At 39.5% G+C, this 13,365-nt stretch overlaps 1 protein-coding gene across 1 annotated transcript; it reads left to right on the top strand.

Moving 5' to 3' along the window:
• The first annotated feature begins 656 nt into the window (after positions 1 to 656).
• On the top strand, positions 657 to 7,200 carry LOC138145445 (protein DVR-1-like). Its single transcript, XM_069067060.1, has 5 exons — positions 657 to 927; positions 2,960 to 3,105; positions 4,454 to 4,570; positions 5,012 to 5,216; positions 6,752 to 7,200. Exons 1-5 carry the CDS (start codon positions 657 to 659, stop codon positions 7,198 to 7,200), a joined length of 1,188 nt encoding a protein of 395 aa, XP_068923161.1.
• The last annotated feature ends 6,165 nt before the right edge of the window (positions 7,201 to 13,365 follow it).

A 13,365-nucleotide genomic window follows, 5' to 3' on the forward strand; every position in this document is an offset into this window, starting at 1 on the left:
AGATGGTAGAAGAGGGATTCAAATATGGCTCTCTGACTCCAAATCCAGCCCCTTGCATTAGACCACTGCTGTCCATCTATCAGTCAACAGGTATTTATTTCTGTCTTTTCTGGCTAAAACAATGGGCTGGATCCCATCTGTCCTTTGCCACTAACTGTGACCATACTCACTTATAGCTGCTGGAACTCTCCTTTTCCCATTTCCCCTGAGGACATGTGAAATAATAGTGCAAAGTCTTGGGGTTCTGGCCCTCAGACAGCAGAGTACCATTTTCTCCTAGAGTATATTGGTTCAGGAAATGAAAGCTAAAAGTCCACTCTCCCTTCCCAGGCTGGGAACCTGGAATTCTTTACTTTGGCCTTTTGTCATGAAAATATGCTGCCCTTGGGCCTGCCCAGCTGATTATGATTAGTTAGTTTAATCAGATCCCTAATCTGTGGTAATCTAATGTGACCCTAGTCCAAATCCTAATAGGAAATGACTGATAGAAGGCATTAAACATTCACTCCTTGCCCTGGGGCGCTGGGGACTCAATAAAACCCTACTGGCGACATCTCAGGTATCTGCTTTGGCATTGAAACATCAAGACCCCAGGGTCTTTCTCTGAGCTTTCTCTGAGCTTAGTTCCTCTATGTGGGCTCTGCTCGACAGGTGCAATGGCAATAACCCTGCTTTGGAAGAGCCTGCTGCTTCTTCTTTGCTGCTCAGGGATCCTCTCCACACTACCCAGGCATTGGAAGCTGAAAATGTTAATCGATGAGATGGAACACCTCTTTACTGTGGAGGAAATGGACCACAAATCTGGGGCCCCTCGGAGACCACCCACATTCATGACTAACTTATTTCGTCAGGTGGCCCACCCCAGTGGCATCAGCAAGACTCCAGGTGTCCTGATAGGAAACATGGTGAGAAGTTTTGAAGAGAAAGGTAAGTGTGCAGAATCAGCTTTAGGGCTGGGGCAATTAAATGGAATGAGACTTCACATTTTCCTAGCCCTTTCTCCTCTGCTCATTTAAAAGGACCTAGGCTCTTGCTGGACAAACCAGGTGCATGCTCATTGAAGTAGAACTCTGGACGCAAAGGCAGGAAGACTTCAGTTCACAATCCAGTTCCAAACATTTACTAGCAGTGTGACTTTGGGCAAACCACTCTCTGGCTCAGCTTTCCCATCCATAGAATGGGAATAATGATAGCACCTCTTTCCCAAAATTGTTGTGAGAATAAAATGAGATGATATTTCTAAAGCACTTTGCAAACCTTAAAACATTAATGTTATATAAATGCTAGCTATTGTTGTTGCTTTTGTTAGGTTATAGAATCATGGAATTCTAACTTTATGTTTTCAATTCTACCTTGATTTTGAACCCTTGTAGATGGACAGAATAGAAAGGACAAGGGAAATGGTGTTAAGGGATCTGATCATTTTTGCCTGAGAGTGGGAAAAAATACATCAATTTCTGTCAAAGAATCAGGAATGGAACTTGAGAGAAGTAGGATTTTAAGTATCTGCTCTCTCTGTCTATCTGTCTCTGTCTATCTGTCTCTGTCTCTGTATGTCTCCTCTCTGTCTCTTCTCCCTCTCCTTCTCTTTGTCTTTCTTTCTGTCTCTGTCTCTCCCTCTCCCTCTCTCCTCTCTCTTTTTCTCTCTTACAACCATTCATTTAGAGCTTCTTCATTTCACAGGTTAGGAAACGGTGTCCCCAACAAGTTAAATGACTTACCCAAGGTCATGAAGATAATAAGTAGAAGAATCAGGATTCAAACCCAGATCTTTTGACATCAAATTAAAAAAATCCAACTTTTTTGGGTGGATACTTTTTTTGGAAGTGGGGTGGGTGGGGGGGGTGTAGGGAGTTAGTGGTATTGGAATTTTTACCTTGAATGTCTTGGGAGGTGAATCTGTATTTATTTATTTAATAACTATTTATTGTGGAAAACCTTGAACAGGGGGAAGAAGGAAGGTAAGAAGAGAGGGAGGGAGGGAAGAAAGAAGGAAGGAAAGTTGGGGCAGCCAGGTAGCAAAGCGAGTAAGAGCACCAGCTCCAGTGTCAGCATGACTTGGAGATCGAATCCCGGGCTCAGACACTCAGCACCACAACCAGAAATAACTGGCTGTGTAACCTTGAGCAAGTTACTTAACCCCGATTGCTTAAAAAAAAAAAAGGAAGGAAAGAAGGAAAGAGGAAGAAAGGAGGAGGGAAGAGTGGAGGGAAGAAAGAAAAGGAGGAGGAAGAAAAGAAAGAAGGAAAGGAATGGTGGAAAGAAACAAACATTTATTAAGTGATACTGTGTGACTTACTGGCTGTGTGACGTTGGGCAAGTCACTTAACCTCTGTTTGCCTTAATCTACTGGAGGAGGAAATGGCAAACCACTCCAGTATCTTTGTCAAGAAAATCCCGTGGACAGTATTGGTATGCTATAGTCCATGAGGTCATGAAAAGTTGGACATGACTGAGCGACTGAATAACAACCATGTACCAGGTACAGTGCTAAGCACGTTACAAACATTATCTCATCTGATCCTCTTAACAATACTGTAAGGTAGGTACTATTGCTCTGCCCATTTTTTAGTTGGGAAAACCAAGGCTGACAGGGGTTAAGTGACTTGCTTAGGACTACACAGCTACAAAGTGTCTGAGGCTGGATTGGAATTTAGGCCTGATTTTCAGGTACAATCCTCGATGCCCTGTGCTACTTAGGTGAAGAAACAGGTCACAAAGTGATTGTGAAATGAGTCTATTTGTGTTGCTTCTGTTGATAACCCACCATTGCTTCACCCATAACTGTTCTCTGAAGCTGGTTGCCAGTGTATTTCCCTCTTTCTTGCACTTGAGTCTTGACATTCACTGACATGGCACCCCTCAGCCCACCAAAAGCTGCTGGGAGTTCCATAATCACATTGCTCACTGTTTGTAGGGATACTCATTAATATGGCTTTCCTTCACTGATCTTTTGCAGTACACATCAATCATTCTCATTTTTTCTTCAACCTTTCTTCTGTTGGTAAACATGAGAAGATATTAAGAGCTGAACTCCATGTATTTAAATTCAGACAATCGCAAAAGCTCCTGAGTGAAGAAGACAAGGCTGTTCATTACAGTAGGGTAGGTACGAGAATCTTTGTCATGGAATCATAAGATTATCTCTAGAATTGGCTTTAGAGTTCTTCTAGTAAAACATGGACTGGTTTTACAGATGAGGAAATGGAGGCCCTGGGGATCAAGTCACTGCTCAAGTTCACATGAGTAGTAATAGAGGAGCCGAGTTCTGAGATTCCAAATCCAACGTTCTCTCCATCATGTCATGCTATCAGATGTGTGACTGATGGTTATGAATATTTGAAGTTTAGTCTCATTTTGACCTATCAGAAAACATTACTAGCAAACCCCAAATCATATGAGATAGAACTAATTTTTTGATCTGATAAAAATGTAATTTTCATCAAAGGCTCATAAGTGTACTTATAGAGTCTAAAGGAAAGTAGATGTATTGGTATATACTGGTCATAACAACACTGAACATAATTGGGAGAAGGGATTCTGGGGAGGGGGTCAGGAGGGGCAATTGGATTTAATCAGGATAGAAATTCCTTCCACTGGTACAGAACAATAATTCATTTGTGATTTGAAGTCTTTACAAACTGTTTGGAGTACTGAGATTAAGTGACTTGTCTGTGGTCACAAAGTCAGTATGTGTTTGATGTAGGCCTTGAACACTGGTATTCCTGACTACATGGCCAGCTTTCTGTATTTGACTTCCTCATTTTGGAGCTCGATAGTATGAAGAAATTTAAGGAAGAGACATGTGTGGTATTTCATAGGACATTCCTGCTCTGACTTGTTCAATGTATTCTTACTGAGGGCATTAGAGAAACATAGGTGAGGGGAGAGTTAAGTGGCACAGGGAATAGAGCACCAGCCCTGGAGTCAGGAGGACTTGAGTTCAAATCCAGCTTCAGACACTTGATACTTACTAGCTGTGTGACTCTGGGCAAGTCACTTAACCCCAATTGCCTCATCAAAAAAAGAAAAGAAAAGACAGATGGGTGCTAAGTGGCATTTAAAGAGAATTTGGAGATGGGAGACAAGTATTAGAATGGGGTTAGTCAGAATTTAGGTGATTAATTATAGAAGAAATGGGATAGTGGGGATAGGGAAGAAGGAGAGAGAGAAGTTGTTAAAGGAGAAAACAATTCTATGTTTCAAAAGAGAGAAAGAACCTGGTCTCTCAATCCAATTAGACGATTTCTTGGTATCTTGAGATTGTAACAGGATAAAGTCCTAGAATAAGAAGACTATTTTAATTCAAAATTCTAACAAGAATCTCTGAGCTTATCTGGTATTTCTATGTGTGTGTGTGCTTGTGTGTATGTGTGTGCACATGCATGTTATTTGTGAGGGCAGAGTGGTGATAATTATCATGTAGTCATTGGTTTGTTTTTGGTGTCCCCAGGTGGAAGTCCATGAGCTTTTGGGTTCCACACCAGAGGCTGAGCGAGGTAGTCTCCTTAAGTCCAGGAATCTGTCTCTGAGGTCAGAAGGCTGGTTGGTGTTTGATGTCACCCAGACGGTAAGGGGAAAAAGGACAAACTTTTAGACTATAGCTAGGAGCTCAGGAATAAGGCTATCCTAAGACAATAGAGAAAGAATGTCTAGGATTCAAAAATTCAAGGGAAAAACAGAACATTGTCTCTGCTTGGGTCAGTGTTCTGTTACTCACTGATGGTGCAGCATTTTATGTGTTCTGAGAAGCTTTGTGGATTTAATTTTTTTTAGTGGTGGTGGTAGACTTTTGGTTTCATCAGCATAGAAGAACTTCTGGTACAGTCTCCTTCTACTGATAGAGTAATGCAAGTCACTTACCACTTGTAATCTTTGAAAGTTACTTGGTGTAGTGAGGGGTTGCCCATGTTCACACATAGGTCAGAGGCAGGACTTGAACCCAGATCTTCCTGTCTAATTCACCAACTATGCCTTCTATATTTATGTCCTGTGTATGTGTCGTCATTAGGTAAATGACTGGGTTCATGGAAACCTGTCTGACCGGAGCTTTTTGGTCCTCACCACGAAGAATGTCGGACTGCCCTTGAATTATAGCTATCATAGAACTGACCGGAAGTGGAAGAATAATGAGAACAGGAATTCCTTACTTGTTCTCTTCACCCAAAATGAAGACCCTGGACCTATCAGAAATGGATACACGGCTCTACCAATGAGTAAGAGTTCCTTTGAGGAAGGCCTTTTTGTTGGCTCTCTTAGTATTGAATATCTTGTCATTTGCCAGTTGGCCCCACCAAGTATTCCTGAAGTCTACATACTGTCCTTAGTCAGTCAGCAACACTAGTCCCCGGACCACTCTAGCACCAGGCACATTGTCTTGTCATGCTTAATCATCTTTGGGATGGAGAAACAATAGTAATTCTTGCTGACCTTGAATGGAGGTGTTAGAGAAACTTAAGTTGGAGAAGTTGAGGAAGCTGGATGCGGGAAAGAGACTAAGAAACTTAAATGGGAGAACTAGAATGTCAGTAGCATCTTGGAGCAGGTATGCTAAGTTAGCTAGGAGTCCATCCTGTTGGACGCTATGAACCAAGTTCAGGAGCTGGATTCATATGTGGGCCAGTTAACTTTGCTTTGCAGCCAAAGCTCACACCCTAATCCTTAGCTAGCCACTTCAAAAAATATAGGTCACTGACCATAGGTGAATCAGTAACAATGTATGGAGAGATCACCAACTCAAAAGGTTCCTGACCACTCAATGTTGGATCAGCAGCAACATCTTAGCTAGGGATCAAAAAGTAACATTTGGTTCAGAAAACATTTTGTAAACTACTGTAACAACCTCTAAAGCTTTGTTAATATATAAACTCCTTAAAAGTGGATATGGTTACATCCTTTATATTGAAATCTCCTACTAGGGTACTAGATGCACAGTAGGCACTTAACAATGCTTATTAATCGATTGGTTTATCTAAATAACAAGTTATATTTGATGCAGAATTCTTGCCTGAGTTCACATTGGCATAAACTTTCATAGGAAAACACTATTTAATTCTCATGAAAATTCTTTACCTGAAATGGAAATGTTTCTTTATTGGACAAGGTACCATGTGTCATGTCTTGAGATGGTACAGGAGAAAGATTAATGAGAAAAAAAGAAAGAAGACTACTCTAGATCAGGAATTTTTAACCTTTTTAGTGTCATGGACCCCTTTTGTTGTTCTGATGAAGCCTATGGACACTTTCTCAGAACAATGTTTGAAATTAATAAAATAAAATACATAGAATTACAAAGGAAGCCAATAATATTGAAATACAGTCATTAAAATATTACTAAAACAAGTTCACAGACCCCATGTTAAGAACCCTTGCTCTAGCTGATTTTGTTACCTTGCCCTCTAGCTAAACCTTCTGAAGAAACAGACAGTCTGAATAATGACTAGAGAAGACAGAATTACAAACCAATTTCTTCTTTTCCAACATGTCCTCATTGTGAGCTTCCAGAACTAACCTATTTCCCAAAGAATCTTCAGAAAGACAGAAAGTAGGTTGCAATGAAGGGGGTAGAAATGGACTAGAAGTTTTAGGATGAAGGTGTCAAGTCTAAAGTTGAGTCCATAAAAATAGGGGCAGTCCATGGGGGCTAAGAAAATACATGTGCTAAGAACTATGGTATCATTTAAAGACTTACCCTATTTGTCCCCTCTTCAGTTTCAAGAAGTTAAATAATTCCTTGTGGTCTTTTTGGCAGTGTTTCGGTCTGATGGAGAGATGAATTCTAGCTTTTTGGACTCTCTTGGCCTTCCCGAGTCACCTCCTAACCTCAACGATAGACATGACATCCGGAAGCCCAGAAGCATTGCTAAGAATGAGTCCATCCCAAAGGGCTGCCAGAAGGCTCCTCTCTATGTTGACTTTGAGAAAATAGGGTGGTCAAAATGGGTCATTTCTCCCAAAGGATACCAAGCCAATTACTGCAGGGGAAAATGTTTATTTCCCTTGGGCCATGGGGCAGAGGCCTCCAATCATGCTTGCTTCTTGTCCTTTGTTGTTCGCTTCAAGCTAGACCCAAATGTCTCTAGGCCCTCTTGTGTCCCTAGAAAACTCAATTCCATCAATCTCTTGTATTATGATGATTTTAACAATGTAGTCCTCAAACAGTATAAAGATATGGTGGCTGATAGCTGCAGCTGTCAGTAATAAAAATCTGCTCTTTGAGTCATTCCAGATAATGATTCAGAAGGGGGATGATAGGAAAACGGGGGAATGACACCATAGACAATGGCCATGCTACTGGGCATTCTTTGCCAGGAGACAGTAATACAGAGGGGGGAAAAAACCCAAACCCGTTGCCTTAAGAGTTCAGAGTCTATGTTTTACTACTAAATCTCGTTTTTCTCCTTGTTAAAAGGAACATTGTAATTCTCTGCATCATAAGGTTGTGGGGATCAAGTGACAAAATTCACATGAAGTACTTTGAAAATTGTAAATGGCAATTCAAATGTAAAGTATTATTGTTATTACATCGTTCTATAATTCATAGAGAGGCTCTGTTATTGTGTTAGTATTTTTTGCTTTTGTTGTTGTTTTGTTGTTTTCAGTAGTGTCTGACTCTTCAGTGTCAATGTCTGAACCCCCATTTGGAGTTTTCTTGACAAGGATATTGAAGTGGTTTGCCATTTCTTCTCCATTTCATTTTACAGATGTAGAAGTGACCTGCCCAGGGTCACACAGCTAGTAAGTGTCTCAGGCCAGATATGAACTCAGGAAGATCAATCTTCCTGACTCTGGCCCCATCTCTCTATCTACCTAACTGCCTCTATTAAGTGATTACCTTGTACTAGGTATAGGGATAGAAAGAAAGGTAAAGAAACACAGTCCCTGCCTTCAAGGAGTTTACAATTTAAAGAGAGAGAAAACATTTAAGCAGCTATGTAAATAACTCAGGGTGGGTGTATGGATGGAGGGTAGAGAAAGGCTTCTTGTAAAAGGTGGAATTTGAACCAAGTCTTGAAGAAAGGGAGCTACAGGAAGTAGAAGCACTGCAGTCATGGGACACAGCTGTCAAAAGGCCAGTGTGGCTGGATTGTAGAGCATGTGGGAGGACAAAAAGTGTAAGAAGAGTGGAAAGGCAGTGGTGACTGAATTTAAAAGTCAAAGAGGATTTTATATTTGATGAATGATTAAGCCACTTCCTTGCCTTCAGCCTTATCTTACAACTCTACAGGGATTTTTAGAAAGGAAAAGAGAAAGGATGAGCAGGGAAGGATAGACATTAGTGAAATGCTTTATTTTCATGGATTTTCAAATTTCTTCATTGCTCTGATGCTTCATACTGAGTATTTTAAAATGCCTGAAAAAAGGTCCTGAGCTAATTTTCCTGATGTCTGAGTTTATGAGAGGGAATAAGAGGACTTCAAAGTCTCATAAATAAATGGATGGTTTTGCTGGCACAGGCCAGGAGTAGTATGCAAAATGGAGATTAAACCTAATCTTTGCCCTCTGAGTTGCTTGGTCTCTACACCCACTGCTTTCTCCACAGCTGGCAAAGACAAGTGAGGACAAAAGGGTGCTTCCTCCCAGTCCATCTAAGGCACCAGCTGCTACCAGTCTGTAGGATCCTGGAGGAACTTAGAAGTTTGTAAGGACTAACTTGCTTATCTGTATTTTTATTCCCAGTATTTAACATGATGCCTGCTACATAGTAATCACTTAATAAATGCTCCATCCATCCATCCATCCATCCATCCATCCATCCATCCATCCATCCATCAACTACCTATCTATCCATCTGCCTATCTACATATAAATATATACATATTTATATATTTAAGCATATATTCATTTATATAAATATAGTATATTTATGTGATAAACACAATTATATTTATAAATTTATGTAACATAAACACATTATAAACATATTTACTCAATGTGATTATATGTACATGTATGTGCACATGTGTTTGTTTACAAATATATTCCCAAACATATAAACACATATGTGTTTATAATCAAAGATAGAAGCAGCTAAGTGGTACAGTGAATAGAATGCTGGACCTGAGTTCAAATCCAGCTTCAGATATTTACTAGCTGTATAACCCTGGGCGAATCACTTAACCTCTGTCTGGCTCAGTTTTCCTCTACTATAAAATGGAAATAATAATATCATCTACCATCCAGGGTTGTTGAGAGGATCCAATAAGATATTTGAGATGATCTCAAATGAGATAATATTTACACAGTGCCTACTGCATAGTAGAGACTTAATAGGAGCTTGTTCCCTTATCAGTCTCCTCCAAATCTAGACTTCCCACCTAAAGTGAAGACCCAAGGTTTTCACTGCCATGGGAAGGGGGTTGTTTTAGTGGTGCAGGACTATGAGAAAGATATTCTCATGTCAGATCTCATTTTCCAGAACAAAAGAGACTTGGCCCACAAGCTCTAGTTGGCTAAGAGAGTTTATGCTTTGCTGCTTGGTGGTGTGGAATTTCTCTTCTAGGATGTGTTCACTCCTTTTTCTGAACATCTTGAGGAAAGACCCAGTGAGGGTTTTTTAGTATCATTGATATCCCTGCTTTAGTCAGCCAATTTCCAAGTATTCATTGAGTATCTACTATATACCCAGGCCCCCAAAAGGCAGCATCTTATTGGTATTATTGACTCACCTTTGTGGATACCTATTTTTAAAATTGTCAACAATAACGGGCTCACAACTGTTTAGGAGGCAGAAGCCTGCCAGTGTCAGATGGATGATCAGAGCCATAAAATTCTAGACTCTTGGAGTCAGAAGAGACCTTGAAAGTCCAGTCTCAGCTATAGAAAGGCAGTAATTTCCCACTGTGGCATCCCTAACACAGGATCAGTCAACCTTCTCCAGACTCCCAGGCTCTGTTTTGCCACCTACAGCTGAATAAGCGTGGACAAGTTGTTTTGCCATTTCTCCCCCCTCACTCCAGTTTTCCCATCTATAAAACAGAAATATTTAGACTTAAACTACCTACCTCACAGAGTTGTTAGGAAGTTTGAGTGAGATAATATATGAAGTATGCTTCCTGACCACAGATGTCCAATGCCATTATTACTATATGTTAAGGTCTTTGGGTTATGGTTAAGGTACTTTGATTATGAATATTTGTTACAAGGGTTTTTCTTTTCTTTTTTCTTTCTCTAGTGGAGGGATTGGTGGGAGGAACAGAAAACAAATGCTTGTTAATTGAAAATAAAATAATTTAAAAGAAAAAAGGAGGTATTCCCTGACATCAAACTTGAGTTTTCTTTTATTTTACATCACTATCACTTTTTTAGTTACCCTTCTTGCTCCTCACCCCTCCCTTCTAAAAACGAAGTCCTTCCAGTAAATCTATGTAAGTAAGTAGTATTACTTTCTCCACTTTACAGAGAAGAAAGTTGAAGCTTACATGGCTGCTTCAGGCACAGGAGGATTTGTTTCCACTTTCTGGAGGGTTGGGTGGTCATTTGTCTGATATGTTATAGTCTGAATAGGATTTGGCTTTAAATGGCCTCTGAGGTCTTTTCCAAATGAAAAGTTCTGTGATTCTATGTTTTATCTCCCCATTAGTTCCTTGATGGCAGAAATTCTGTCTAATTTGTTTTTCCAGTGCCTAATACAGTGCTTTACACATAATAGGTACATAAGAAATCAATATTAGAGGTAGCTAGGTGGCTCAGTGAATAGACTGTTTGACCTGTAATCAAGAAGACATTGGTTCAAATCCAGACTCAGATACTTGGTGTGACCATGGACAAGTCACTTAAGCTCTGACTGCCTCAATTTCCTCATCTGTTAAATGAGCAGAGTAGCATTTATCTCTCAGTGTTGTGAGAATAGAATGAATTAATGTTTATAAAATGCTTTTAAAAACCTTAAAGCATTATATACATGCTACTATTAATAAATTATGTTTGTGGGCTAGAATGGAATGATATTTGGCTATATAAGTTCTCTCTAGTAATAATCACTTATTTTTACAAATGATGAAGATCCTGTACTTGCCACCCATGGGATGGACACATTGTTTTTTCCAGAAGTGGTTATGAGTTATGTTGGATCATCTAGTCCACCATCTTGTGACCACCAGCATGTGTAAGATACCTGGCAATTTTAAGAGTATACTCTGTGGTACCAAATGGAGTTTTTAATAGAATCATAAATTTAGAGCTGGAGGAGATCTTAGAGGTCATCTAGTGTGTCAAGACATTAAGAGACACAATATTGATTAGAGAAATTCAAATCAAAACAGCTCTGAGGTACTACCTCACACCTATCAGATTGGCTATTATGACAGAAAAGGAAAATGATGGGTGTTGGAGAAGATGGAACACTAATGCATTGTTGGTGGAGTTGTAAACTGATCCAACCATTTTGGAGAGCAATTTGGAACTATGCCCAAAGAGCTATAAAATTGTTCATACCCTTTTATCCAGCAATATCACTCTACTAGGTCTGTGTCATAAAGATATCAAAAAAGAGATAAAAGAGATCATAAAAAAGGGAAAAGGATTCACATGTACGAAAATATTTATAGCAGCTCTTTCTGTGGTGGCAAAGAATTGAGGGGATGCCCATCAATTGGGGAATGGCTGAGCAAGTTGTGGTATATGAATGTAATGAAATATTATTGTGTTATAAGAAATGATGAGCAGGCAAATTTCAGAAAAACCTGGAAAGACTTACATGAACTGATGCTGAATGAAGTGAGAAGAACCAGAAGAACATTGTACACAGTAACAGCAACATTGTGTGATGATCAACTTTGATAGACTTAGCTCTTCTCAGCAATGCAAGGATCTAAGACAATTCCAAAAGACTCATGATGGAAAATACTAACTACATCTAGAGAAAGAAGTATGGAGTTAGATACAGGTTGAAGCAGACTATTTTCTCTCTCTTTTCTTTCTTGTGATTTTTGTTCTGATTCTTTTATGTGACTAATATGGAAATATGTTTAATATGATTGTACATGTATAACCTATATCAGATTGCTCACCATCTGGGGGAGGGGGAAAGGGAGGGAAGGAGGAAGAAAAAAATTTGGAACTCAAAATCTTATAAAAGTGAATGCTGAAAATTTTCTTTACATGTAACTGATATTAAGAGATACTCTGTTTTCCAGAGCTAAGGCCCAGAAGCAGCCCTGAGCTTGGTATAACAACAGTCTTTATATCCACTCTCTGGATGATCTCAGCCAAAGCAAAATCCCAGAATTGTTTCTAGTCATGAAGCCCTGCTACAAATCAAACTTGTCACATTGTTGCTGTAACCCCTCGGAACTAGGGCTGTAGCCATTGGTATGAGTGCTGAGATCTCTCCACACTGCCTCAGTTCCCTATCCACTAGGAACAGGATGCCAGCACAGGTGTCCTTGCTTACAAGCCATTTTTCTCACTTTGGAATTAAACTTCTGTTTGATTCCTGACTCTCCTGTCTCTAGCCTGACAAGTTAGAGGCTGTTTCCAACTATATGACAAATTCAAATTCTTTATTTTATAGGTGAGGAGACAAAACCAGAGGGGTTAGTTTACCTATCCAAGGTCACACAGGTAGTAAGTAGCATTCGGTAATATTTGAACCCAGGTCTTCTCGCCTCTGATCACATTTTCCACTTCACTATGCCTCTGGGACAATACAATTAGATCATATCAGAGAGGCATTACAATATACTAGAAAGAACCCTGGGCATGATGTCAAAAGAGTTCAAGCCGAAATTCTGATACATTCTAATTGTGTGACTAGAGGTATGTTTCCTACTCTCCAAAATGGGGATGATAGTCATGGTTGCCCTGCCTACTTCTTAGGATAATTATGAAGAAAGCCCTTTGTGAAGAGCTATAGAAATGTCTTATTTTGATTTGGGGAATAAATAGCTAATCTTGATTGTATTAACATGGTAAGTAACAAGCTGCCAGAAATGATGATGAATAAAGTGATTTCCTGTTCTTTTCTCAAACTCCAGCTTGAATAACCAGAACCACAGACTTTTAAGCATTAGAAGAGACCTCAGTGCCCCTTAATTAAATGAGAAAATATTTCTAAAGTACCTAGCACTTAGTAGGTACTATAAAAATGCTTATTCCCTTTCCTTATTTAGTTCAACTAATACACAAAAGGAATCCTCATTGTAGCCATTACAATTCTTCAATTATAGTAATTATTTATAATCCCCATTATCTGTATCTATCTGTCTTCCTTCCTCTCTCCCCTCTCTCCTTTCTTTTTAAAACTTTCTCTCTTTTTCTTTCTTTCTTTCCTTCCTTCTTCCCCTCCCTCTTTTCTTTCTTTTAATGCTTTCTCTCTCTTTCTCTCTCTCCTTCCTTCCTTCCTTCCTTCCTTCCTTCCTTCCT

This window comes from Petaurus breviceps, unplaced genomic scaffold (assembly GCF_028583685.1).
Source record: "Petaurus breviceps papuanus isolate PSGF00001 unplaced genomic scaffold, PetGlider_PUasm1.0 90740, whole genome shotgun sequence".
In the NCBI taxonomy this organism is placed as follows: domain Eukaryota; kingdom Metazoa; phylum Chordata; class Mammalia; order Diprotodontia; family Petauridae; genus Petaurus; species Petaurus breviceps.